Source organism: Sciurus carolinensis, chromosome 3 (genome assembly GCF_902686445.1).
Source record: "Sciurus carolinensis chromosome 3, mSciCar1.2, whole genome shotgun sequence".
NCBI lineage: Eukaryota > Metazoa > Chordata > Mammalia > Rodentia > Sciuridae > Sciurus > Sciurus carolinensis.
Window position 1 is genome coordinate 121663262 of NC_062215.1, and position 26566 is coordinate 121689827.

A 26566-nucleotide genomic window follows, 5' to 3' on the forward strand; every position below is an offset into this window, starting at 1 on the left:
GGCTCTTCTATATGGCTTTAGGAGAGAGAAGAACACAACTCAGGAGGATGACCTTAGACTTGTTGGTTCAGAATGAAAAAGTTGTTAGACAGTGCCTCACAGCTGCCTCAGGCCCACCAAAGGGCTTCTGTTGGGAGAGAAGTGACCATCTGTCAGTTCCATATTGGTTATTAGAAATCACCTAATTTACCCAATCAACAAATGGACTAAGGATATGAACAGACACTTCACAGAAGAAGATCTATAAGCAATCAACAAACATATGAAAAAATGTTCAATATCTTTAGTAATAAGAGAAATGCAAATCAAAACTATCCTAAGATTCCATCTCACCCCAATTAGAATGGCGATTATCAAGAATACAAGCAACAATAGGTGTTGGAGAGGATGTAGGGAAAAAGATACACTCATATATTGCTGGTGGGGCTGCAAATTAGTGCAACCACTCTGGAAAGCAGTGTGGAGATTCCTTAGAAAACTTGGAATGGAACCACCATTTGACCCAGCTATCCCACTCCTCGACCTATACCCAAAGGACTTAAAATCAGCATACTACAGAGATACAGCCACATCAATGTTCATAGCTGCTCAATTCACAATAGCCAGATTGTGGAACCAACCTAGATGCCCCTCAATTGATGAATGGATAAAGAAACTGTGATATATATATATATATATATATATATATATATATATATATATATATACACACACACACACACACACACACACCATGGAATATTACTCAAAGAATGATAAAATTATGGCATTTGCAGGCAAATGGATGCAGTTGGAGAATATCATGCTAAGTGAGATAAGCCAATCTCAAAAAACCAAAGGATGAATGATCTCACTGATAAGCAGATGATGACACATATAGGGGGTGGGAAGGGGGAAAGAATGGAGGAAGGAGGGACTCTAGAGGAGGAGGGAGGGGTGGGGGGGAGAAAACAATAACAGAATGAATCAAAAACTATTACCCTAGGTAAATGTGTGATTACACAAATGGTATGCCTCTACTTCATGTACAAACAGAGAAACAAGATGTATCCCATTTGTTTACAATAAAAATGAAATTAAAAAAAAAAAAGAAATAACCTAATTTAGCCGAGTGCCCACCTGTAATCCCAGCAACCTGGGAGACTGAGGGAGGAGGATTGCAAGTTTGAGGCCAGCCTCAGCAACTTAGTGCAGTCCTGCCTCAAAATAAAAGCTTAAAAAAAAAAAAAAAAAAAAAAAGGACTGGGAATGTAGTTCAGTAGCACAGCACCCCTGGAATCAGTCCGCAGTACCAAAAAAAACAGTAAGCAGCTAATTCATATGGACATATGTAACGAAGTAGTAAGATGGTTGTCTAGAATAGTTTTCTGGCAGACCAAGTCATCCCTTGACCAGACCCAGTGAAAAGATAAACCGCGGAAGATGGAAGGAAAAGGGAAATTTATTTGCTGTTTGTAAATTCACATTGGTGGCTTTCTCTTGTCGTTTTTCTTTTACTCAGGCCTGGGGCAAGGTGGTTTGCATCTCTTTGCAAAGGCTAGTTCTGCATTTCCTTCCCCACCTCTCTTCTTCATTTCCTAGGACCCCTCTACAAGTGAAGACAGGGTTGTTGCCCACGATGAGGCAGTGGTGCTCCGTGTGCTGTCGTGTTTTCTTTTTATTAGAGCATTGTAATTATATGTAGTATTTAGGTTCATTCTTACAAACTTATACATGGAAAGAATTTTATTTCAGTCTCCATTCCCTGCCTTCCCCCCACCTCCTCTACTCTATTGATCTTCCTTTCACTCCTTTATTTATTTTTGATTGGTACTTCCTTCGTATTCATAAAGGTGAAATTCCCTTTGGTACATTTTGTATATAACATGATTTTGTTAAATTCCTTTCATATTTCTTACCCTCCCTCTCTTTTGTTCTCTTCCTTCTACTCCACAAATCTTCTCTATATCGTTATGATATCCAATCCCCTCCCCAAACACCTTCTTTTCCTTATTTTGCTCTAGCTTCCACATTTGAGAGAAAACATTTGACCCTTGTTTTTCTGAGTCTGGCTTATTTCACTTAGCATGATTTTCTCCATTTCCATCCATTTCCCAGCAGATGCCATTCATTCATTCTGCTTTATGGCTGAGTAAAACTCTTGTTGTGTATGTGTACCACATTTTCTTGATCTATTCATCTGTTGACGGGCATCTGGGATGATTCCATAATTTGGCTATTGTGAATTGTGCTGCAGTAAACACTGAAGTGACTGTATTGCTATAGTATGCTGATTTTAGTTCTTGTGGATAAATACCGAGGAGTGGGATAGCTGGATCATATGCTGTGTATTTTTATAGATTCCATAGGCCTGACCCTGTCCTCAGGGCTCAGCCTTATTAGGAGCTGGACTCCCTAAATTTTATTCTTTATTTTTTTCCCCTTTTGTACTGGGGATTGAACCCCACTGAGCTACATCCCCAGCCCTTTTTTATTTTTTTATTTTGAAACAAGCTCTGGCTAAATCGCTTGGGGCCTCACTAAGTTGCTGAGGCTGGCCTCAAACTTTCAATCCTCCTGACTCAGTCTCCCAAGTCACCAACATGCCCAGTTTATTCTTTCTTTAGTGGACAAAGTTTTTACAGATTTCCATATAATGCTTCTTTAAAAATTACAATTTGATATCTCAGAGATTTGTCTCTATGAGTGTTCACTTGAATTCTGAAAGTAGAGCTAGGGTCTTGAAGTGGTTTCTGAATAAATAATGAAACATGTGTTTAAAGTCTGTAACTCTTCCTTCTCCCTAACCACATCCTAGATAACCCACCAATGGTGAGTGTCACTTGTGTGAATAGATTCTCTAGTTTTAGTTTTCAAGGACTTTTTTTTCATTCTAGCTGTCTGGATGATTAATGCGACTAGGAAAATACTGTTGACCCATTTAAATCATGTCAAACAACATCCATTGCTCATCTACATAACGAAATACACACTGAACATTACATCTTTTAGTGTGAGATCCAGTAAATTTTGTAGCAAAATTGTAGTAAACTACAAAATAATGTTTTAGACATTTGGGTTATGAAATAAAATATAAGACATTGAGACTAACTATAGCATTAAATAGTACACTAATCAATAGTAATTGTTAGTGAAATCATTTTATAAACCAAAACAGCTAATGGATTTCTGTTTTAGCAGTTAGAGGAGATGGATGGTTGCATGCAACAGTGTGAGTTTAAGAAGAGTCTTTCTGTCAAAGTATGTTTTAATATTAGTTGATTATTATAGAATTTATTGTAAATAGTTGAGTTTTTTTGATTGCTAATCAGTGGTTGTAAAAATAATAAGTTTTCTGAAAAAAATTATTTGACTTTTTATCCTCATCTTATTGAACTAGTCTGAATAATTTTAAAGACAACCAGTTTTATATAGTTGAAACTATTTTGATCAATGATCTGAAAACAAAGATAAGTTTTGACAGCTTTTAAAAAATTTTGTAAGGACATCATTTGCACAGTGTTTAAATGCAAAATTTAAAGGCAATGAATTTGGCTATCAGGTTTCCATGGTTACACCTTTCCAAGTTACTTTGTGTATTGTGTAAATAGGTCTGTGAGTCACTGATAATTATTTGTTTTTTTGTTTGTTCCGTTAGTAATTCTGTGTTTAGCTGAATTTAATACAGTTCACACCGTGTGCTTTGGTTTATGTATATTTTAGTGTTTGTGATTGACAGTGATTGAGCATTTCTTATGGAGTGCTTGCCTTTTTTGTCATAAATGATGTATGTTGGTAGTGCTTGAAATGTAAATAAGTTCTTTCTGTATCACTGTGTAATAAATAGGAATTTTTATGCAAAGAAGACTTCTTGGTACCTTTAAACAATAAGGTTTGGTGAGCTTTAGAATATTTCTGTTAAATATTGTACATGAAGACAAATTTAAATTTTTACAAACTTTAATTAACTAAGGTTACTGAGGACAATATAATGTTTCATGGATAAGCACTGCATTGACTGGATACTATGTAGTAACTGAATAAAAATAGCATGTAGGGGCTGGAGGTGTGGCTCAGAAGTAGAGCACTTGCCTTAACATGTGCAAGGTCCTGGCTTCTCTCCTTAGCCCTGGTGGGGTTGGGGGACACGCTGAATAAATTACAGGGAATATTTTCACTGCAGGATAGAATTTTTCTATAATATGATTTCTCCCATCCCACCCTTTGCACAATTTAAGAAGTATTCTATATATGATTATGTTAAGAAGGATATGATTCTTAAGGAAAGCCAGGGCCTTTACCTCTATGAGTGTAAGAAGAGATTTTCCTTAGAATTCCCCATTAACCATCACCGTACCAGCAAGTTTCCATCAGGAACTCTCAGAAAAAACAAAAACAAAACAAAACAAAACAAAAATATAAGCTTTCTCTCAGTATACTACAATCATGAGCTATTATCCAGTTTGTAAGGTGTTTCTACATCAGTAGTGTTGTTTGATGGTTAGGGTGGCTGTGTGACGAAGTCAGGAGAGATCCAATGCTGTAGATAGTGTGGCTTTTAAACAGCAACTCTGGGACCCAACCTAGGATCTCATATGATTACTTTGGGATTTACTTACTTTGTAGATTATCCAAAAGCATGTTTTAAAATTCAGACTGGTTTCTACCTACTGATTAGTGCATTTTAGAGTGACCTCCTCCCACAGTCAGCTACCAATGATAGTAGTAATTATCATTTATTGAGGTTTTACTTTGTATTGCTTTCTAGCTATCATATCATACAATTATCATAGCAACATGGTAGGGAAATATTCCTGTTAACAAACAGGGAGGAGACGAAATTTTACAGATTAACATGTTCAAGTAAACCAATGAGTACCAATGAGTAGAAAACCCAATTTAAACAAGAACTCAAGTAAATATAATTAGGAAGGCACATCTTTTAGAAGAAAGCCCCTATGGTACATTCACAAGCAAAGTATAAAGTCTTTTAAATTCCACACTCTTATTTTTATCCCCAATTTTTTTTATGTTTTACTAGGTGTTTGGTGTTTTTTTTTTTTTTTTTTTTTTTTGTAACATTCTGGTAGAAGTGCAACTCAAAAAAATGTTCAATAAACCTCACATTAGACAGCAAATATGTTGCTAACACTTTATACATCAGATTTTTGAGTACTTTGGCAGTATTGAAGACATTAGTCTAAAACAGACAAGAAATTGTCATTTGACAAAGTGTGAATGTATTTGGTCAACTAAGGTTTTCAAGTAATGTTGTGTTTTCAGTTACAAGAAGTAGCCTGCTACACACAGATATAGAGTACACACTTTCTTATTGGTGGTGGTGATGACAGTTTTTAAATTTTTAATCTGCAGTACAAAAAATTAACAAATAGTTAGCTATCCATGTATTAAAAAAAAAATAAGCACACCATAAAAAAGGGCCAGATTGTAAACAGACTTCTATGGTGTTCCCCTTTTACTCTATACCATTCTGATACATTGAATTTTTGCATTACAACCTAAAACTATAGAGTGATTATTCATTTGGTTAACCAACTTTATTCAGTTGAATTGAATATAAAATTATTTGTGGCAATATAACTGTACCAAGTCCAAAAGTCTGCCTTCAGAAAATATGAAGCTTTTTCTTTTACCAAAATGCTACTATGTATTTTCTCTTTATTTTCCTGGTTGAAAATAACTCCTCAACAAGTGATCTTGGCTTGTCGTGAATCTGTGTAATTTCAACTACATGCTTGCAAGCTTGGAAATATGTTGTTTTCCTGAAGCTTTGACTTTGTCATTTTAGGTCGTGATTATTGACCTACCTACCTACTATTCCTATTGCCTGGCAATGCAGCAGAAACAAAATCCCCAAAACTGTCAAAATAATACCTGGAGATTTTTATTCAAATGTTTTATTTTATGCCTCTCATTTGAAGTTGTACAGTGAAGATATACTTAGGGATATACTAAAATGTAGGAGTTAGGGAGTTTTTTTGCATTTGGTATCACTACTGCAGTTTTGGTTAAAAGTCTGAGCTATTTTATAACAATTGCTTTCTTATACATCAATAACTTTAAATGGCTCAGTGAGGAAGGCAGGCTCACTAACTGTATACATATGACATGTTTCATACAGATACCATTATAAAACAGAAACTAAAGTTATGCTCTTTTCAAATGCCTTAATACAATTTTAAAATATTCATATTAAAACTCTATCTTTGATCATTAACTGTAAGTCCCCACATCATCTAATACTGTGTATTTTAATCCAGAATAACTAATATTATAAGTAGTATTTTACATGACAGTAGTATTTTGGGTAATCTTTTTTTTTTTTAAAGAACTAAAGAAGGACTTTCTTACCATATCAATTTTTTAAAACTTGTGATTTTTATGTGGACATTCTCTAAAACTGAATTCCATGTGTGATTTCTGTGAAATTGCTCTTTCTGGTTCCTATTTGTGTTCTTTAATAAAAATTGTTCTATCCTCCTCTTCTTTAACCAAAGTGTGTGAGGTAACAGGAATGTTTCTTTTGAGAGATTTTGTAAAGTTGAAATTTGCCAGATGTTCCACACTAACCTAGAAGTTTGCATTCCCTGGGTACCAGGACTGGGTGAATTTCTTTCCTATTTCTTTGACAGATCATTTTGGTTTTAGTACATTTTGTTGTTTCTCTCTGATTAGAATGTGTCTTTTAGTCTGTATTTAAATGATATTACGGCATCCAGAAAATCTGGCAAAGAAAATGATATTTTGATGACATTTTTCACAGGGCTCAACTGGAATGAATTATTACATTTTAACCACAGTTCTAATAAACAGCTCCTTTATTTCCCCTGGAAGGATACAGTATTTCTTTGTCCAAGAATTTGCCTGAGTATATGTATTGTTGAAGTGCTAAAAAGCTGCTTTTCTCTAAACTTTAGCTGAGACACAATGGGATTTGCTCAGCATATACCATTTCAATGTGACTCAATGTTTTCTGATTATAAAGATGAATTTAAATTTAAATTTTGAAGTAAATATTTTTATCTTTAATGAAGATACTTTGTAAAAAAGTCTTACTTTTTTGTACAAATTAATCATTTCCTTGTAACTTGTACTGATCCACCATATGATCTGCTTTTAGTTTTATACATACTTTTGAGTTCTTAGTCTTTGGCATTCTTCTCCAAGCTGTAGTTGAGCTAGCCTAAGAGATTTTTTTTTTCTTGGGCCCATAAGTAATGAGTCCATATTATTAAATAGGAATGTTTAGTGATCTTTGTTTCTAGAGTAGATTGGAGTGTATTTGTTTTCCAGGAGGAGGGGAATGCTTCTTGCTTAACTAAATCCTTGGGTTCTGGTGGTGTATATTAATGAATAATTCAAATTCAACTTTTGTAAAGAAACAAAATGAAGTATTTTCCTAAACCATTTCTGAGCTTATTATTGATGTTATACTCTATTCGTTGCTATTGATAAAATTTTAAAAAGGAGGAGGGATGTAGCATAGAGCCAACTTCCTGATGAAGCCTTGGGGAAGGTCATGTTTTGCTCTGACCTGGGGACCATTCCTGAATGTTGTTATTATTAGAAGAGAGTGCCCCCAGGCTGCCACCCTTCCTTTCCCCAGAAGTGGTCTAAATGTGACTGACTTTCCAGTTCATCTTTTCTAGAACCAGGACTCTAGGCACTTGGGTTATGGCTTCATGATCAGTTCCACAGACTAGTGCCTGTCATTCACCACTTAGTTTTAATCCTATTTTAGTATTCAAATGATGTGGTCTCATAGAAATTGCCAACTCAGATGGGCATGGTGGTGCATGCCTGTAATTCCAGCTATTTGGGAAGCTGAGGCAAGAGAATCACAAGTTCAAGGCCAACCTGAGCAACTTAGGGAGATCCTGTCTTAAAAGAAAAAGGCTGGGGATGTAGCTTAGTGGTAAAGTGCCCTTGAGTTCAATCTCCAGTACCTCAAAAAAAAAAATTTTTTTTTTTTTGCCAACCTTTAGAGCATTAAGCAACTAGAATGAAATCTTTTGTTTCAGCATAAAATTGAGTTATGACTTTTTTGTCACTTACAATATTGTACACATTTCCTTTTTATTTCTATGGAGTCTTTGTGACTGTTGTAGCAGTCTTAGCTATAAATAACTACAAGGACAATACTATTGAATGTCAAGTAGAATTATTATTTCAGACAAGTACTTGTGCCAGTATATGTTACACTCAACCATGTGCTTTATTTTGAGCATTAAAGAAAATGAACTGTTTTCCAACACCTGCATACCAACTGGGCCTGCATCCTCTTTAGAAATGCTTAATAAACATTGTAACTTTATCATTCAGAGGCAATTTCCAAGTACTGTTAATTAGGCCTCCTATAATTATTCTTATAGGTTTGTGAAACAGATCTACTCTTCTCACTGTAATGGCATCTTAGCTTGAAATCCAGGAAGCAGTGGTGTATGGTGTCCATAGTCATGATTTCCTGAATTGGAGAAAAAGTGTGGAAAGCATCTGGGGGAAAGGAGGCTCTTTACCAGCTTGTTTCCTGTAAGTTCAATTGGAAGACCTTGTCTGTGCAAATAGATTTCAAAATAGAGCCTGCCCTTTGACTGTCTCCATAATTACATGGCTCACTCTGTATTTTATTTGGCAGCCAGAGCAGTTAACCCCTGGAAGGAAGGGGCTGATGGCATGCCCGTCTCGGCTTCCCAGACATGTCCATGGGAATGAATAAACCACTGTTTGGAGAAGTCCACAGCTGAAAACACTAGAATAGTCCTTAGATGAACTGAAACTCTTTGGAAACAGATTTAATAATGTTTATTATGATTGGTTTTAAAAGTTCACTTTGTCTTTAAGTGTGTGGATTATAGAGCATATTACTTGTTTTTTAAAAATTGGGAGTTAGGGGAGTTCCTTGTTGCTTTGATGTAATCAACATCTGTCAACTGAATGAATTTGCTTTTGTTTAGTTTCAAGGGCCCTGTCCTTTAGCTTTGCCCAGTCAGTATCTACTTCAGCCTGGGGCATTCCCTAGTTGTGTGTGTGTGTGTGTGTGTGTGTGTGTGTCCTTCAACAAATGCACAGGTTATTTCTTGTGAAATGTGAGTTTCTCTTCTACTTTATAGTTGTCTTGAAATGGGAAGGAACCTTCATTTTTCTCTTACCTACTTTTGAAACATATGCATCTTAGTAGGAGATTACAAAAATTAATGAAAGAGTTTTATTCAGTGATACAGACTAATTTTTCTTTCACAACATTTGTACAAGTTATGACACCTTTCAAACAGTCGGTGTTTTAGGTCAAGAAATATGAGGCGTAAATGCATTTGCAGTGTTCTCTTGGACCTGAAAGCACACAATATAAGAGCTGGTACTCCTACTCTGGGTAATTGGTTAGAGTTCATGAAGTGTGATCTTTCAGTGGTTCTAAATCAGCACTTGGAAAATGTATTCCTATGGTATGGTCCCTTCTGAGCCTAGTAGGAAGCAACATTTTTAAACGTAAAAATATATATCAGATTGCTGTCACAAAGTCAGTTGCTGTTTTAGTTTTTTTTTTTTTTTTTTTTTTGCTAACATTAATGTATTATTTAAGCAATCATTTAGTTTAAAATTATCAATGAGTGTAAGAGCCGTATTTGAAAATGAATTAGCAAAACATTGTTGTTTTCTCTCTTGGTAATCATAAATCATTTAAATCTGGCAGGCATTCCTCCCTTCATCCAAAATAATTGCCTCCATTTGTAAAATCAATTAGATGTTAATATGCTATAAATAATAGTTTTGTAACCAGACTTTGGCATTTGCTGATCATTATGAAAAAATATATTCAGTAAGACATTTTACAGGGTGTCTTTTAAATTACATATTATCTCTGGTTGACATTGTTAGCTAATGTAAAGTAGTGCCAGGCTACTTTATTGTGTTGTTTCCTACCCAGATATTTGATCCCTCTGAAATGAAACCTAACTGAGGATTGATGGCACACTGCAGGGTGAAAGTGCTTCCCTGGAAATGCACAATGAAAAATATAGGTGTTGGTAGCCCACACTTGAGTACAAATGTACTTTGTTCAGTTTACAACTGCTTAAAATAATAAGCATTTAAAATGCCTCTTTGAAAGTTCATTCAGACTGCTCCCTTAAAAATACTTGTTGACCAAAAGAAAACTCACATTTTCAAGGGTAAAATCGACTTAATTAAGGGTCATTAGTAAAGGTGCACATAAAAACCCAGGGCTCAGTGGGTGAAATGGAAGCATTTCATTATGTGGTATAGAATGCATGAGCAGATAACAATTAAAATGGACCCTGAGTAAGAGGCCAATAAATATAGGGCATGTTGTGTGCAGCACCATTAGTTATTTAAAATGCACTCCTCCCTCCAGCATACTTGAATTCTGAAGTCCCACCTTTCAGACTTAATCTGTAAAGCGAAATAAAAGGCAGTGTTTGGAAATTGATGTTATTACCAAATATGAAAATATTTAAAACCATAACCTAGATTTATATTCCAAATACAAATTTAAAACGTGCAGCAGTATCCAGAGGACATATAGCAATTTCAAGAGACATTCAGGCTGCATAGTGTGCTCCTCCATGGAGGTAGAGAAGCAGTTGCCTATAATTTTCAGTGTTCAGCTCAAACTAGGCTCTGATAGAATTTTTATGACACTGAAAATAATTCTTATCATTACCTTTGATAACAGTAAATATTCTAGTATTCATAACAAATAACGTATAGCTTTACTGCCTATGCCAACCCTATGTAGAGTTTCTGTTAGGCAATCAACAGTAACAACACTCTGTGATCATCACTTTCAAGATCAAATTAGTACCAAGCAACCCCTTGCTGCTCTGGGCTCCCCTGCTCTCCTGAGGTTTCTAATGATTTCCCATGGGCATCTCCTGAACTTCAGATTAGTCCACTTTCCCCTTGCATTTATTAATACACACCTGCATCTTGTTCCCCCAAATAGCTTTGGTAAAGGAGGGTATGCTGTAGGTCCCAGGTGAATGACAGTGCAAAGAGGACTGGGCTGATGGGACTTGGCTGATACTTTGGTCTTTGAGGATGGTCATTGAGCACCAAATTAGTAACACTGACAGTAATGAGTTGAAAGTCAGATATAGTTATATCAGTGGAGCTTTTATAAAGCAAGGAAATATTTAGAAGACTCAACAGACCTTTTCTATAGTGTTACATATCACATACTATAGTTTAGGTATCCTTTCTGCAACCCTGAATAAAATGGGGACTTGGATTTTAATTTTTTCTCAGTTTACATTTGGAAATTTTAATTACTACTTATTAATTACAATATGATAAATAAGACCAAGGATATCCCATCTTTGCTTCCCCCCACCAAGGCTAATTGGAGGACCATTATCTTCTGAAGGTAACATGACTTAAGCCCATTTCTTCATTTCACCTGTGAAAACACTAGATTTTTATTCTGGTTTATAATGAATAGTTAGTGGAATAAACACGGTATGGTACCTTATTATCCTGTTAACTTTTGACAACATGTATAGGATGTCTTTTATCAGGTTGAAAGAAAAGCTCTTGCTTCAAATACAAAAGTGTCTTAGGAAAGTGGAATTGCTGAGTACCCAACAGAACCAAAACTGTCAACAGATTGGCTATGTTCAGGCTGAGTTTTGATGTTTAGAATTTTGCCATCCAGTCAAGAGTGGGTGTACTTTCAACTTTTTGGCAGTGAGTCAGTCATTTGGCAGAATAGGTCGGCTGGCATCCAAAAGTGAATGTCTCAAAAGCTTCTCCCAGTGGAGACCTGAGGACTTCATACTCAAGTTTAAGAACATAGAAAAGACTCCCCCATGATGACTGTGTGCTCAGACTTGATAATAACATAAAGATGAAGTCTCCTTTGTGTAATCAGCCACGTTGGAAAAAATTTATGAGTCTTCCCTCATCCCATTCCCCGGAATGTAGCATGACAATCAAGTGTTGCGAAAGGAAGGCTGGTATGATAGAGCTAAAGGGACCTCCAAGAGTATGAAGTGCAATTTTCTCATGTTACTAGATCTTCATGGGTAACACCTGTGAAGTACTCAGCACAGATCTTGGCACCAAGAAACTCCTCTGTCAGTGTCAATAACAAGACTCCCGACAGGACTGAGAGTAGAACTTCAACTGTAAGGTGCCATTCAGTGCTGTCACTCTGGCCCTGTTTTTCGTTACTCCTGTCACCATCTAATACAATCTAATGTATTGTTGATGTGCTTATTGTTTGCCTCCCCCTACAAGAACATAACTCCTTGAGAGCAAGGACCAACCCTCCTTGTTCACCAGTTTTCCCTGCATCCAGAGTGTGGCACATCACAAATGTTCAGTAGGTACATTTGTTGTTAAATGAAAGAATAAATTTAGATCCCCCACAGATAAGAGAGGAAAAGAAATGGACATTTTTGGAGCACCCACATTTTTTAAATGGTTTACATGTGTATTCTTTCAGCTAATACATCAACCTCTTGATAGGAAGAGCACTTTAATTCCCATTTAATAGTGAAGAAAGTGGGACTCAGAAGTTTTGGAAACCCAGATTTGTCTGTCTTCACAGTTCATACTATTTTCACTACCATCGTGCCTTCTAATTAGATAATCGCTAAGAATTTTCATGAAAAATGTCTTAACTCTAAATGTGATGTGTTTTTCATGATTTAAAAAAAAACTTTCCTTAAACTCCACCCCCTGAAAAAATGCATTTTCTACTAAGCTTGCTAGCTAATAGGACTTATAGAGCTGCAATACACTGTTGGGAGACAGCTTGGGAAGGCAGACACAGCCCTGGTTCTGAATTTGAAGGGCTTGAAGCTGGGGCCTGGTCAATTATTACTAGAGATGAAAGCCTTAGTTCCTCATCTGTAAAATGGTGATCCACCTACCTGATAGTTGGTAAGAAGTAATATATATAGAGCACTTGGCATTCAGCTTAATCAAAGTATTTACTAAATGTGAATTACTATTACTTGATTAGTATTCTCATTGTTAACAGTAAGCATAATACATACTTTCTGCAGAAGGGAAACACTTGTGAACTTGTGTCTTATATGTGGTCATGTGTAGAAATGCGTTAGGGATCACAATCATGGATTGATTCCATCTAAGTCTTTCCAAATTTTCCACTCCATGTATACAGACTGCCCAACTAACTTCTGTCAACTACCTCACTGCCTCACTGTGTGTTTAGTTGATGAAGGGAGCTTGGCTTAAAGGAATGGATAGATTAGGTCAACCCAGCACCAATTTTGGAAAATTATAATAGTAACAATAGTTCCATGTGTATTAGCTCTTTTTATTTATTTATTTATTTGTTTGTTTGTTTATTTATTTATTTATTTATTTATTTATTTATTTATTTTGGTACCAGGGATTGAACATAAGGGTGCTTAACCACTGAGCAACCTCCCCAGCCTTTTTAAAAATTTTTACTTTGAAACAGGGAAGTGGGGCCAACTAAGTTGCTTAGGGCCTTGCTAAATTGCTGACTCTGACCTTGAATTTGGGATTCTACTACCTCAGCCTCTTGAATTGCTGGGATTACAGGCTTGTGTTATTGTGACCGGCTCATTATTTTCCTTATGCCTATGAGAGAAATAATATACTTTGTGGAGGCAACTTGACCTGCTTTCCTTCAACCTTGGCACTTACTGTGTACCTCAGTATCTTCAACTGTGAAGTGGAATAATAACACAATCCATTATGAAGATTAATAAGCTGACATGTAAAGTGTCTTGTCTAGTAATTTCTAAACTATAGTGGAGCCCAGGTTTTCTGGCTCATTTTAAATTTTAAGCATTCTTGAAGGAACAATTGTTTATTGGGCATCTGCAAAATGCAAGGCATTTTCATATTCCTTATTCCAATTAATTCTTACCTGAGATTCAGAAGAAGACATCCTTCAGAGCCACACAGCTAAAAAGAAGAGCAAAGTCAAAAGTCTAGACTTTGCTTTCCAACTATTTGTTTTTTTATAGACACTCCCTACCACTCATATGTCAGTTGACAACCCTAAGGTCATTAGGGAAACATCCTTTAGAAAATAAGGTACCGACCACTGTCAAGCAACATTTTTTTTTTAAGTCAGATGTGGTGGTGCTTGCCTAAAGTCCCAGCTACTTGGGAGGCTGAGGCAGGTGGACAGCTTGAGCCCATGAGTTTAAGACCAGTCTGGGCAACATATTGAGACCCTGTCTCAAACAACAACTTAAGAAAAAAAGAAAGAAAGAAAGAAAAGAAATGATATTTCTGACCTTTTGTCTGGTTTTGGAATGGTGTAAAGAAAGTAGGTACCCAAAACCCAAGGGGACTGGTAATGTGGCTCAGTGGTAGACCATGTGCTCAGCACATATCAGGCTCTGGGTTCAATCCCCAGTACTGTAACAACAACAACAAAAGTAACCAAGATACCCCTGTAAGTTTGATTCAGTTTGATTCAGCAGTATTACTTTCAAATTTACACAAAAACATAATTGAATGAAATTTTTGACCCTGAATCACTGAGCACTGGGGTTTGTTTGCATAAGGACCTTTCCCCATGTCCATGAGAGATTCTGAGTTTGGGGGCAAATACTCCCTGGCAGTTTTTGTTTCCATTAAGTTTCACAGCTGAAATGTTACTCTAGGTCAGTAGTTCTCAGGCATAGGGTACAGGAGGATCACCCCAAGAGTCTGTTAAAGCACAGATTGCTGGCCTCATCCCCAGAGTTTCTGAGTCAGTAGATGGAGGAGAAGGTCTGGAATTTACATCTTTTCCTCCTGTGATACTGATATTGCTCATCTGAGAATCTCATTCTGAGAACCAGTGCTCTAGACGAGGAGTCAGCAAACTTCTGTAAATGGCCTGGTGGTAAATATTTAGATTGTGTGGGCTGTATATCTTTGACACAACTACTCAACTCTATCACTGTAGCTCAGAATCAGCCATAAACAAGTATAAGTGAATAAGGGTAGCTATAGGAACTGAAATTTTATGTAATTTCATGTGTTACAAAGTACTTCTCTTTTAATTTCCTTCAACCACTTATAAATGTAATTTTTTTTTTTTTTTTTTTTTTTTTTTTTTTTAGATCTTGGGCTGTTATAAAAAGAGGGGCAAGTAGGTCAGATTTGGCCCTTGGGCCGTCTTTGTCAACCCCTGCCATGTAGTTGAGATCTGTTGGAGCTTTTTAAAAACTATTGTTTTAACTCTAATAGTGATGCAAGTGGATGGTTTCAAAAATATAACAGTGTAGAAGAAAATAAAATGAATCAAAATATCTTCCCATCTCTAGCCTTCATCACATGCTCCACAGATAACAACTATTTATGAATATTAATTTCCAGAAATTTTTATAGGTATGTACAAGCTTATATAAATAAGTGTACAAGCTTTTTACATTAATGAGTTCTTATAGGGGACTTGGGGCATAGCTCAGAGGTGGAACATTTGCCTAGCATGATCAAAGCCCTGGGTTTGATACCCAGCACTGTACCTGCTTTCCCAAATCTATGTGGACTTCTTATGCATACTGTTCAGCATTTACTTTTTTATCCTAACAATGTATTATTATCTCTTTCCTTGTCAATAATTAGAGATAACTTAGCTTATTCTTTTTTAATGGGCCCAGGGTTTTCTGTTGTGTAGATGTGCTATAATATTTAACCAAGTACCCATTGATGTTTCCCATTTGGAAACATTTAGGTAGTTTCCCTTTTTTTTAAACTCAAACAGTGCTTCAGTGAGGGTATATCTTCATGCATCCATCATTGCATAACATCCACAAGAGATGAATTGCTGAGTCAAAAGATATGTGCATTTAAAATTTTGATAGATATTTCTAAATTCCTGTTGTGACTACTTTAGGACCTGGTGTCCATTTTCTTTCGGGGTTATACCTACATTTTTGCTATTTGGTCTTTTTCTGATTTGAGCATTCGTTGCAATGAATTTCAGTATAATGCCTTGATGCACATGAACTTAACACACTGTAATCCTATGGAGGGCAAAAGTGCAGCTGGCAATTTGTCTCTGATTCTTGAAATGAAAATGGCTTTAAAGAGTATAAAGCCATCAAAATAGTGCCCTGAATTCTAGGGTTATCTTGGACATTGTCACACAAGGCACCACAGTGGAAATTGTTCTTTTTACAGACTTGGTGCTTAGCAGATGTTTCTATATGTTTGTTTCCCATTACAGTAGAATTTTCCATTGCCAGGCATTTATGTAAACATGGTATTAGCTAATAAATATGCTGTGCTACTCTTGTACTAGAACTTGGAATACAACTGCTTTCCTTTCTGTTTGGGGCTTTTCCTTTTTGACTCAATATAGTAATGATTTAGTAGTCAACAACACAACACCTTAAATGAAGCACTGTTAATTTTGTTTCCTTTTTCTTTATTTCTTTTTTCTTTTTTTTACTTAAAATACATCTATTTCTGCTCATAGGTTGTCATAGAATTTTCTCATCACCACTAAATCATATCTACTTACACAAGCACTCAAGCAGTCAACAAAGAAGAAATTTCTTTTTCCGAAGACAAAGAGATGTTTCACACAGTATAGTTGTGCCGGCTGCAGTTTCTCCAGCGCATCCAGTTCCTAAGGTACTGTATTGCCTATTATCTGCTGCTTTTTCCAGCCCAGATAAAGATTGACTGCAGAAGTGATCAAATGTTTTGCACCTTTGATTTCCAGGCCATTTAAGTCATAATTTTAAAACTTGGTTTGTGATTTAAAATTATGATGTGAGAAGTTTTAACCTCCTGTAGTTCTAGAACATCACTTTTTGAAAAGAAAGCTCTGAGTGTAGAAGTGTTTAGCTTGTTTAGAATTTAAATTTCTATCCTGAAATTTTCTGTATTAAATTTCTAATGTAAAATAAAAAAACTACACATATATGGTTTCCAAACTTTTAGAGCAGAAAATTAACTATAAAATTGGGATGATTCAAGAGAGACTATATGAAACTAACACACTGGATTTTTTAAAAGCCTGCTCTTATACTTTCCATTTCATTAATGCTACTGTCTTTGAATTGTCCTTTAGAGTAAATTAAATAAAATGTCTTGTTTGAGAGCATTCTTGACTTTTTTTTTTTCGGAGATTGCAATTCTGTGGAAAGACAATCTGACCATTTTTCAAAATGAAATATAAAGGAGCCGTGTGGGTCATTTAGGAAGAGTAGTTAAAAGAAATATGAATTTGTCACAAAACCACCTGCTTTCTTCCTTTTTCACTTTTTAAAAATGTTTAACAGTGAACCCATATTAAGAAGGTTTCTCCTCCTGAAGGTGAATGGCCCATTTTGTGGCAAGGGCTCATGAGAAAGAAAGACCACCAGAGCCCAGAGTACATTCCTGGCTTGTCTGAGGCCTGGCCACCATAATGAGAACCAGTATTTGGTATTAGTCACAAAATTGACATTACTTTTCCTTAGTAAAAAAAGAAAAAGAAATTGCCAGATAGGTAAATGTATTCTTTTAGAATATCAGTCCATTTCAGGAACAACCCAATATCCCCTCTGCCAGGTCACAGAGCCAGAGTACAGACGACATCACAGGCTGCTTAGGGGAAACCTGGTGAGCTGTGGGCATTAGTGGGTTGGCTGGAGGAGAGTAGATGCTTCTTCAGGGCTCAGCTGTGGTAACCCAGGCAATGCTGTTGCAGAAAGACCCCTCCGACTGGAGAGTAAGAGAAGATCCTAAAACCCAGCATGGCACTCTTCACAAAGAGAAGAGCCCTAATTGCAGCCTTTCCAGAGTTGTGTGATATTGCTGTTGAATGTGTTATCTCCCTCAGCCTCCTGTCCCAAACTGCTGTGGAGTCTTACCATGTTCTGTTAAACAATGCTTATGTACAAGTTGCTATAAATAACTTATAAAAGGGCTATACAAAACCTCTGGACTAAAAGAAACTCTATGTAGGATAGTATTTTTTCCTCAATATGCCAGTGGGTTTAGGTACGTGGCAGAGGATGGTGTCTACAAGAGTGATCAGGATTGAATTTTTTAATTTTGGGGGTGCATTTTGTTCTTGACAAATGATGAAAATGTTCTAGATAATTTTTATGTACTCAGGGAAAAAAGAAAAGGAAGCTGTTTTGTTTTATATTCTAAACTCAGTTTGAGTCGGGTTGCCAAGCATAAGAAAAGTGTATGTGTAATAGGCTTCCGTGGACTTGACAGTCAGCCTTTTTACAAATATTCATTGGGAGAGAGTGTTGGGAGCTCCCCTTGCATAAATTTTATCTTTGTGTTAAGAAGATGAAAGTGCTTTTTAATTTTAATTAACCATTTGGCAACTTGGAAGCTGGTGCTATTTTTCATCAATGGTGATATGCTTCCAACAGGGTTGGGAGGAGGAAGAAAAGAAAACTACTGTTTGTTTTGACCAGAAGTCTACTTCAGTCGAGTTTGACTCAAAGCATGGTGAGGTTAACAGACCATCCAGAGGCAGCACTAACAGGCAATGTTAAGTTCAAAAGGGCAGGGGAAGGAACTGGGGGCAGCCTGGAGGGTCTGTTGTGCTGGCTTCGAAGGTCGTTGCTCCGGCAGGAAGGGCAGAGCTCCATGAAGCAGGAGGCTGTGTCCGAAAAAATGATCCCATTGTCGTGCGCTGGGTTCTGATCTTCGTTTTTCAATCCTTTTTCCTCAAGCACATAAAGAAGCCAGACTATGTGACGACAGGCATTGTACCCGACTGGGGAGACAGCATAGAAGTTAAGAATGAAGATCAGATTCAAGGGCTTCATCAGGCTTGTCAGCTGGCCCGTCATGTCCTCCTCCTGGCTGGGAAGAGTTTAAAGGTGGCGTCTTACCAAGCCTCAGAGTGACTTACATAAGGAGCAACAAATACTTCTTCTTTCTTTTTCACTTTAATTCTTGTTTTGTACACATCTAATTTGCTTTCAAAAAAATAAGTAAAGTCTTAGGATTGGAGAGAGGGTCCTTATTATTTTATGTATTTATTTAAGAGATAATTTAAAAATCCAAATTGAATTTTTGCTAGCAGAATTCTAGAAATTCTTTGGGCTCAATCAGCCTGTCCAAGTTGATCAGTGGCAGACAGCTTTGACTTTTGCCTCTTACTCCTGCCTGTAGCTTCTGCTTTTGCTTCCTTCATTATTTCTGTGTGCCTTGCATTATTTCTACCTTGCATTTTGCCTCCTATTTTTTTGCATTAGCTCTGCAAAGATCAGACCAGATACACAAAGCTATAGGTAATATGGCCATATCATTGTGTACGAAAATCCTACAAGATTTAGTTCTTTCCTAATAATTTGAAACTCTCTGCTACATAGAGATCATGAAAGAAGGTAAAGCCTATAGTTTCCAAAAGGTGGGCAGAATTTAGGAAGACTCAAAGATGAAATCACTTACTGTGTCATCTGTATAATAAACTTGTTAGAGCAACATAACTAAGCATAATGTGAACATAAAATAACAGAAAACTATTAGAGATATAGCTAATTTTTAATAACAGATTTTATTTTGTTTTAGATTTTTATTTATAATTGGTGAGTTTATGAAAATAGTCTTCATGTACTCATAAAACTCAATTTCAGAGGCTAAGTCTAGCTCAGTGGTAGAGTGCTTGCCTAGAATGCATTAGGCCCTTGATTCAAGTGAGACCCAGCACCACAAAACAAAAAACTTCAATTTCAGTTTTCTCTGGGAGCAATTAGAAACCTTCTAGAAAGGGGAAAAAAATTTTAAACACATTTATTACTTAGGCATAAAAGAAGTCAAGGTTAGTGAAAAACAAATCTCTACAAAATGTATCAGACTGAGTTTTTAAATGATGACCCCCCTAATCTCCATGCCATTGCTGCAAAACCCATGTAATGTTTCACTGAAATAAAGTGTAGGTTGACCTACTTTTTCAGACCTGTTGTCTAAACCAAAAATCCTTTGGAGCATTTATTCATGTGCTTCCATTAGCCATGGTACTAACCATTGAGAAAGAGGAAGGGATTGCTGAAGGACATATTGTGGAAATCTTGAGGCTAAAAAAGGAGTCATGTCATTTAATGACTCACAAATGATTTAGAGGATCCTGGAGTTTAAATTTTCTATTTCTTAATAGTTCATAATACTATCATTTACCCAAATGACCATCAAAAAAAGCACAATTGAGAATAACATTAGTCATAATTAACTAAAATATTATATAACAAGTTTATTACAGTAAGTCTATACAATCTCACGTGGAAGTGCTGTTATCATGGGGATAGTTGATAAATACAGGAAATGTCTTCAACTGTCACTGCACAATTTCTGTATTTAATATTTTAGGTTGACATGACAACCGAAGAGATAGATGCTCTTGTTCATCAGGAAATCATCAGTCATGACGCCTATCCCTCACCTCTAGGCTATGGAGGCTTTCCAAAATCTGTTTGTACCTCTGTAAACAACGTGCTCTGTCATGGTATTCCTGACAGGTATTCATTTTTTTATAATATGTTGTTCCTTTGGAAACTAAAACATGAAACTAAGATCTATAGTGTATGTTGAAAGACACTGTGGTTCAGTTGAAATCCACCTGTAAACTTCTGAAGTGAATTATGATAAAACAAAAATTTTGAAGTATTTTGCTTCAAAGTGGCTATAATACCACCATTTAATATTTGTTAAGACAGTATGTGATCTACAAAAGTAGTTATGCAGTAACTATTTCTTTTACCTTCCTCAATTTTTACCACATATTTTTGTTATCAACTACTGTTTTGGTTCAGTATAACGCTGAGGTAACTAATAAGTTCATCTTTTTAAAAATTTGTTCTTTTAGTTATACATGATAGCAGAATGCATTTCGATTCATTGTACACAAATGGAGTACAACTTTTAAATCCTACCCATGCTAAGTGAAGTACGTTTATCTTTTTAAAGAAGCAATTTTTTTAAACAATGGCAATGTGTTTGTTTTATCTATTTCTTATAAAATTTGATGTGACTAATAGAAGACGTAAGTCAGGTGTAGTTATTTCATTTATGCCTCCTTCACTCCAAATTATCATTGCGATTCACTGAGTTTGTGATAGTGGTCATTAGGTGTTTACTTTTTATTCGTTTTATTGAGATCTATCACCATTTTTTCTTCTATTTATGTTTCAGTCGACCTCTTCAGGATGGAGATATTATCAACATTGATGTCACGGTGAGTAAATCATACAAAAAATGGTCTTTGATCAACTTCAGAATTGCTGGTAGCAACAGGAAGAAGAGTGGATTGAAAATGTGAACTGCACCGGTGGAAGTGCTGTTTACTTCTAGCCCCAGACGCAAGCAGCTGGTTTCCTTTTTTGTCTTTAACTCTGTGTTTATTCCAAGTAAACCCAGGCCTGACTTGAATTTAGGGCTGGAATCAGATGCACTGAGATCAATGTTGGCCTAAGTGAAATGTCAACCCAATCCTGCTATGTGTCATGTTTTTGAGAAGGTGTAATTGTTATTGATCCACTGTGTAGTTAATGCAGAGCACCACAGCACTGGGCAGCTGCTGAAGCTAGATATGTATGAGATGAGCTAACACGAAGAAAGCCAGCATTTTTCCTTCACTCTGCCAAGATTGATCTTCCTCTTCCTGCTGATTTTGAGTGGGGCCTGTCATTATCTTACTCTGTCATTAGGGGCTACATTGGCCTGTGTGTCAGTCTATTTGGACAGCAACTCTTTTGCTAGCAGTGTTCCCTAGATTTATTAAAATCCCTGAAAGTAACGTTGTGTTCCATTTCTGGTATAGAGAGTCTTGAGCTCAAAGCATACATTGGTTTTTGAAGTTTTCACCAAATGGTTAATGGTCTTTAAAACAAAAGAATAGCAAGCTTGAATAATTTACCATAGGGACCTCAAATTGTACAAGCTTTAACCTTTTCTAATTTTCTTACCCTTTCAGCAATCTCAGACTTGAATTATTTGTGCTCATTTTATAAAGAATTGTTGTACTGATACCTTTGGATTATGTAGATCATAAAATCTGTACATTGAATGATAATAAATACATTTTAAATAAATAAATACAATTTAAATATCTGATGAGAATTAGTTGAGATGGATAACATTCAAGGAATAGTTTCTATTAATGAGGAGATATTTTTAGTAATAGTTATTTTATATCCAGACTATGAAACTTAAGTGGGACTTGGAATGAGATGGAAATGGGCATCTAGTGTTTGAATTCAGTCATATTTTTAGTTCTTTAAGTTAATTCAGTCTTTTTTCTTCATATCAACTGGTATAAGGATTCTTATTGCCAATGCTATTTCCTATACCATTCTGTCCTACTTATATACTTGAGCATTTGCTCCACCTACCCTGTTGGTATCTTTCCAACTCAGAATCATGTAAGAGGTATTTTATGAAGTGTTATCTCACCTAATCACCCTCTAATAAAATATTGCTGCTTGAATGAAATATTGCTGCTTTCTTACTACTTCAAATGTGTCCAAAGAGATATTTTATTCCTTTTCTCAGTTTGCTAAAGATTTTTATTAAGTAATATCGTTTTTAAATTTTAAAATTATTCCAACAGTTAACAAAACTCATAAAGCAAAGTGAAATACTTTCAAGTGTTTTGAAATGTGAAGGAACCTAGGAAACATATAGGTTAGTATCATTTTTTTTCTCTTTCAGTATTGGGGATTGAACCCAGGGCCTTATACATGCTAGGCAAGTGCTCTGCTATCAAGCAATATCCTCAGCCCTACATCGGTATCTTAACAAATTACATTTCTTATGAACTATTTTAAGTCAAGGACTCCATTACCAGATCCTATAATTTTATCAGAAAAATACTCATTGTATTTTATAGTTTATATCTAGTATGCATCGCAAGAAAATAGGTTTATTTTTCTCTTAAAAGTTGAATGTTTTTTAAAAAAGACAATGTGATGCTTATAGTAGTTGCTCAATAATACTTGTTAAATAAATGAAGTATAAAACAAGAATAATTTGGGATACAGTGGTTATATATGATTGCCACCAACTCTCAAAAGCATTCAAGTATTATACTTGAATCCTTCAAGTAGTCATTTTGAAAACTAGTAAAAATATGAAAAGCAAATAGAATTTCTGAATAATACATTTTTACTTAAAAACAGTTACACAAACATTCACAGTTATAAATTTTCTTGAATTACTCATTAGCAAATTTTATACTCTTGTATATAGATTGCAAAGGATAATAAAAGGGAACGAACGTGTTATATATATATATATATATAACACTATTCTATTACAAAGTAATTAAGATAATTTGATACAGTTGTGAAAAAACTTGATTAGAAGGCAACTTGTCTGTGTGTCTGCCCTGACTTCTAAAGTGAAGATCTTTATGAAGATCTTTTTTGTCTCCTTTATAGAACATAGGAGAACATTTTTAAAGATACAGAATAGTATACAGATTTAAGTCATAAATTCAGAATTAAAACAAACAGAAAGTTCAGATAAATATCTCTTTAATAGAAGTCTCTGCATTCAACTTTATGAGAAAGAGAACTGTGAAAAATAGGACAAATTTATGTAAAATAGTAAATACCCTGCTACCTCCAAGGATCAATATTCAACCAGTCTCCTTTGCCTTCTGTATTTATTATAGTGTTTGGTAATCATTGATTTTTTAATAATAAATCTGGTGATGTTTAAGATCCTATAGAGTTTCTGAGTCATCGAACACTGATAAAGCTATATTTTCTGTAATTTTTCTCATAAGTCTGTTCTGTTCTGTTCTAATTCTTTAAAAATCCTTGTAGACTATTTTCTGTAACATTCTACTATCTGGAACATTTGATTAAGACTTCACTTTGGACATGGGATTTTTCTATAACATATTTCATTCCCATATTGAGCCATTTCAATTCTTGGGACTAAATTCCACTAGCGTAGCATCCATTATAATATGTCTTATCTTATTTCTTCTTGTCATTATATATTACTTCCAAGTATAGAACTTAAATCTTGTAAATCTTCATGATAGTAAGGAAACTTTTTACTATGTTAACTACTTCTTAGTTTTGTAAACCTATACTGGTAATTGTGGGTCAGTGTATTTTATTTGGTCACTAATTTTTGAATACAGTGACCAAATAAAATACATTTGCCTTCTCAAAATTAAAATGAGGAATCAAAATTTATACTAGTGTTGCTAATCACAATACTAGTGATACTAGCAATACTAGTGTTGCTGAAATAGATTAGTCATTTATATGTTTTTTTAGACCGTCATATCATCCATGGCTTCATCTTTTTACTTTCTGTTAAGATTTCAGTATATCTTTTTTTATTTCTTTTTTTTTTTTAATAGGCAAACAAGCGTAATGTTGAGAGGGTAAAACACATGAGTTTACTAAATACATAAATGAATACTATATGTACTTTAGGAGAGTGGATTTTTAAACAAGGACATATTTTAAAATTTCTGCCTGTGTTTAGGTCTTTTACAATGGCTTCCATGGAGACACCTCTGAAACATTTTTGGTGGGCAAGGTGGATGAATGTGGTAAAAAGTTAGTGGAGGTTGCCAGGAGATGTAGAGATGAAGCAATTGCAGCTTGCAGAGCGGGGGCCCCCTTCTCTGTAATTGGAAATACAATCAGGTAAGCCTTACATTGACAAGTAAAGGGAGGGTTGGCAAATGGTACAAAGGTTATTGGTGGCTTGGTATAAAGTTGATGACATGTTTTATGATTCAGAACCATCATTTCAGTCTGATATCAGTATGTGAACTGCCAGGCTGCAATATTCTCCCTGAGTTGAAAAAAAATAAAAATAAAAAGACTTTTAAAAAGGGAATTATACCAGGGTCAGCAAAGAAACTTACTAACAGCCAGCAATATTTATATGGCCTCTTGTTTTAGCTTGACATATTTGCCTGTAATGTTCATGTACTCAAAAAGCACACCAAATATGGAAGAAAGTGCTTAGGAAGGGGATGAGCATTCCAACTCTTGGATATGAGAAAGGAGAGAAGCTAACTATTGTAAAGGAATGAAGTGAAATCTATTCCTGTGATACAAAGATAAAAACTGTTGGCTCAAGCAAGCCTTACCTTTAGATTAGCAAATTAGTAGATCAGCAAGTAGCCCAAAAGGGTGATCTCTTGTCCTTTTTCTGCCTGGTTCATTTTCCTGTAAACCATTATTTATTTCCCACTCAGTATTCTATGCTTGCATTCTGAGTGTATGTGTATTTTCTGAATTCAAGACTTTTTTTTGTAATCTGTTACCTACTTTCACGTCTTTTTTCCCCCTAGCTCTTTGGAAGTAGACATGCAGAATATGTGTTTTCATTTAAAAGTAACGCATTTGGTTAAAGAGGATCACATCAGTACCCTTTAAAGTACTGTTCTCATTAATATGAACCATTGAATACTTCCCATTTGTCTAAAGATGGAAGGCTTAGTCACCTTGAAAAGATGCTGCCTTTTTTCTTCATACGCCTTCAAATACTTTAAGAAAAAAGGCAGTAAAATATCGGTTAAATGCATTTATGGCTTTAAAAATATTGTAACAGTGTCTGAATCAAACTTTAGTAAAATCTCTTTGGGTTATATCTGAGAAGCTTTTATTGAAGACTTTGAACAAAATTGTGTTTTTGACAGTTTTAAATTATAGGCTAACTAGCCTGGGAAAAAAGGATAGTGTCTCTCTGTTCTTTCATAGGAAATGTTGAATCAGACCCCTACTGGGAAAAGAAATTTAATGCATATCTCACTATCTTACTGTCCATGAATATAATAGAAATGAATTCAAAATGCAGTTTTATTTTTGCAAATGGGATGAGTCGATAGATGCACCTCATATTTTTGAACACCTAGGGTTCAACAAATTTACTGGTGGTGCTCTTGCATTTTAACAAAATTTATTCTTCAGTAGAAGGGGGCAGAGAACACTAGATTCTTATTCAAGCATTCTATCGAGCTCTGCATTCATGGCTGTGTCTAAAGGGCATGTCAGCCTTTGATTCTCTCTGAGAGGTAATTATCCTTTTCCTGTCACGGAACAACAAATGATAGCTAACTACAGAGGCACATTTGCAGTAGTCACATTCATCAACTGCAGAAAAAAAAATTCAATTTAATTGTGCAACACAGCTGCACATGGGCTTTTGAGCATTTCTGTTGTTCTCCCTGTCTCGCTATTCCTCCCTCCAGATCTATTTTTTAAACTTTTTTTCTGGTTATTTTTTCCCCTTTTTGTCTCTTCTTCCATTTTTACTCTCTGTACTTTCTTGTTAAAGTAATTTTCCTTTGTGGCTCTCATTCTTTTTTCCCCATTGAAGGCTATGAATGTAGAAAATTATCACAATTACTCATATAATTGAGCCTCTTTGTAGCAAGTGCAACTCCAGTAGCCTTTCTCCATCATGAAAATGGTTTCATTATAGGGTTTTTCATATTCTCTGACACCATCTACACAGAGGAACAGGCGTGCAGATGAGATGTACTAGGAACAGGCTAGATCAGTAAGGTCACAGTAGGAATAATTAGCTCTGCTATGGAAAGAGCATCTAGGCCTTTTACTGCTACATAAATGTACTGTCCGTGGCTTTTAGTCACAAAAAAAACTTACTAACA

General features: G+C 35.5%; 1 protein-coding gene across 3 annotated transcripts in view; it reads left to right on the plus strand.

Annotated features, from left to right (window-relative positions):
* Metap1d (methionyl aminopeptidase type 1D, mitochondrial) overlaps positions 1-26566 on the plus strand; it is an 81556-nt gene that overhangs the window by 46740 nt on the left and 8250 nt on the right. The window contains exons 2-6 of one of the 3 annotated variants that reach the window (XM_047547569.1): positions 16439-16596; positions 18648-18797; positions 20287-20435; positions 21109-21151; positions 24424-24587. In XM_047547569.1, coding sequence (XP_047403525.1) covers positions 16439-16596; positions 18648-18797; positions 20287-20435; positions 21109-21151; positions 24424-24587 — 664 coding nt within the window. Of the gene's footprint in view, positions 1-8417; positions 8530-16438; positions 16597-18647; positions 18798-20286; positions 20436-21108; positions 21152-24423; positions 24588-26566 lie in introns of those variants that run through there. The other 2 variants (XM_047547571.1, XM_047547570.1) reach the window with 2 other exon arrangements.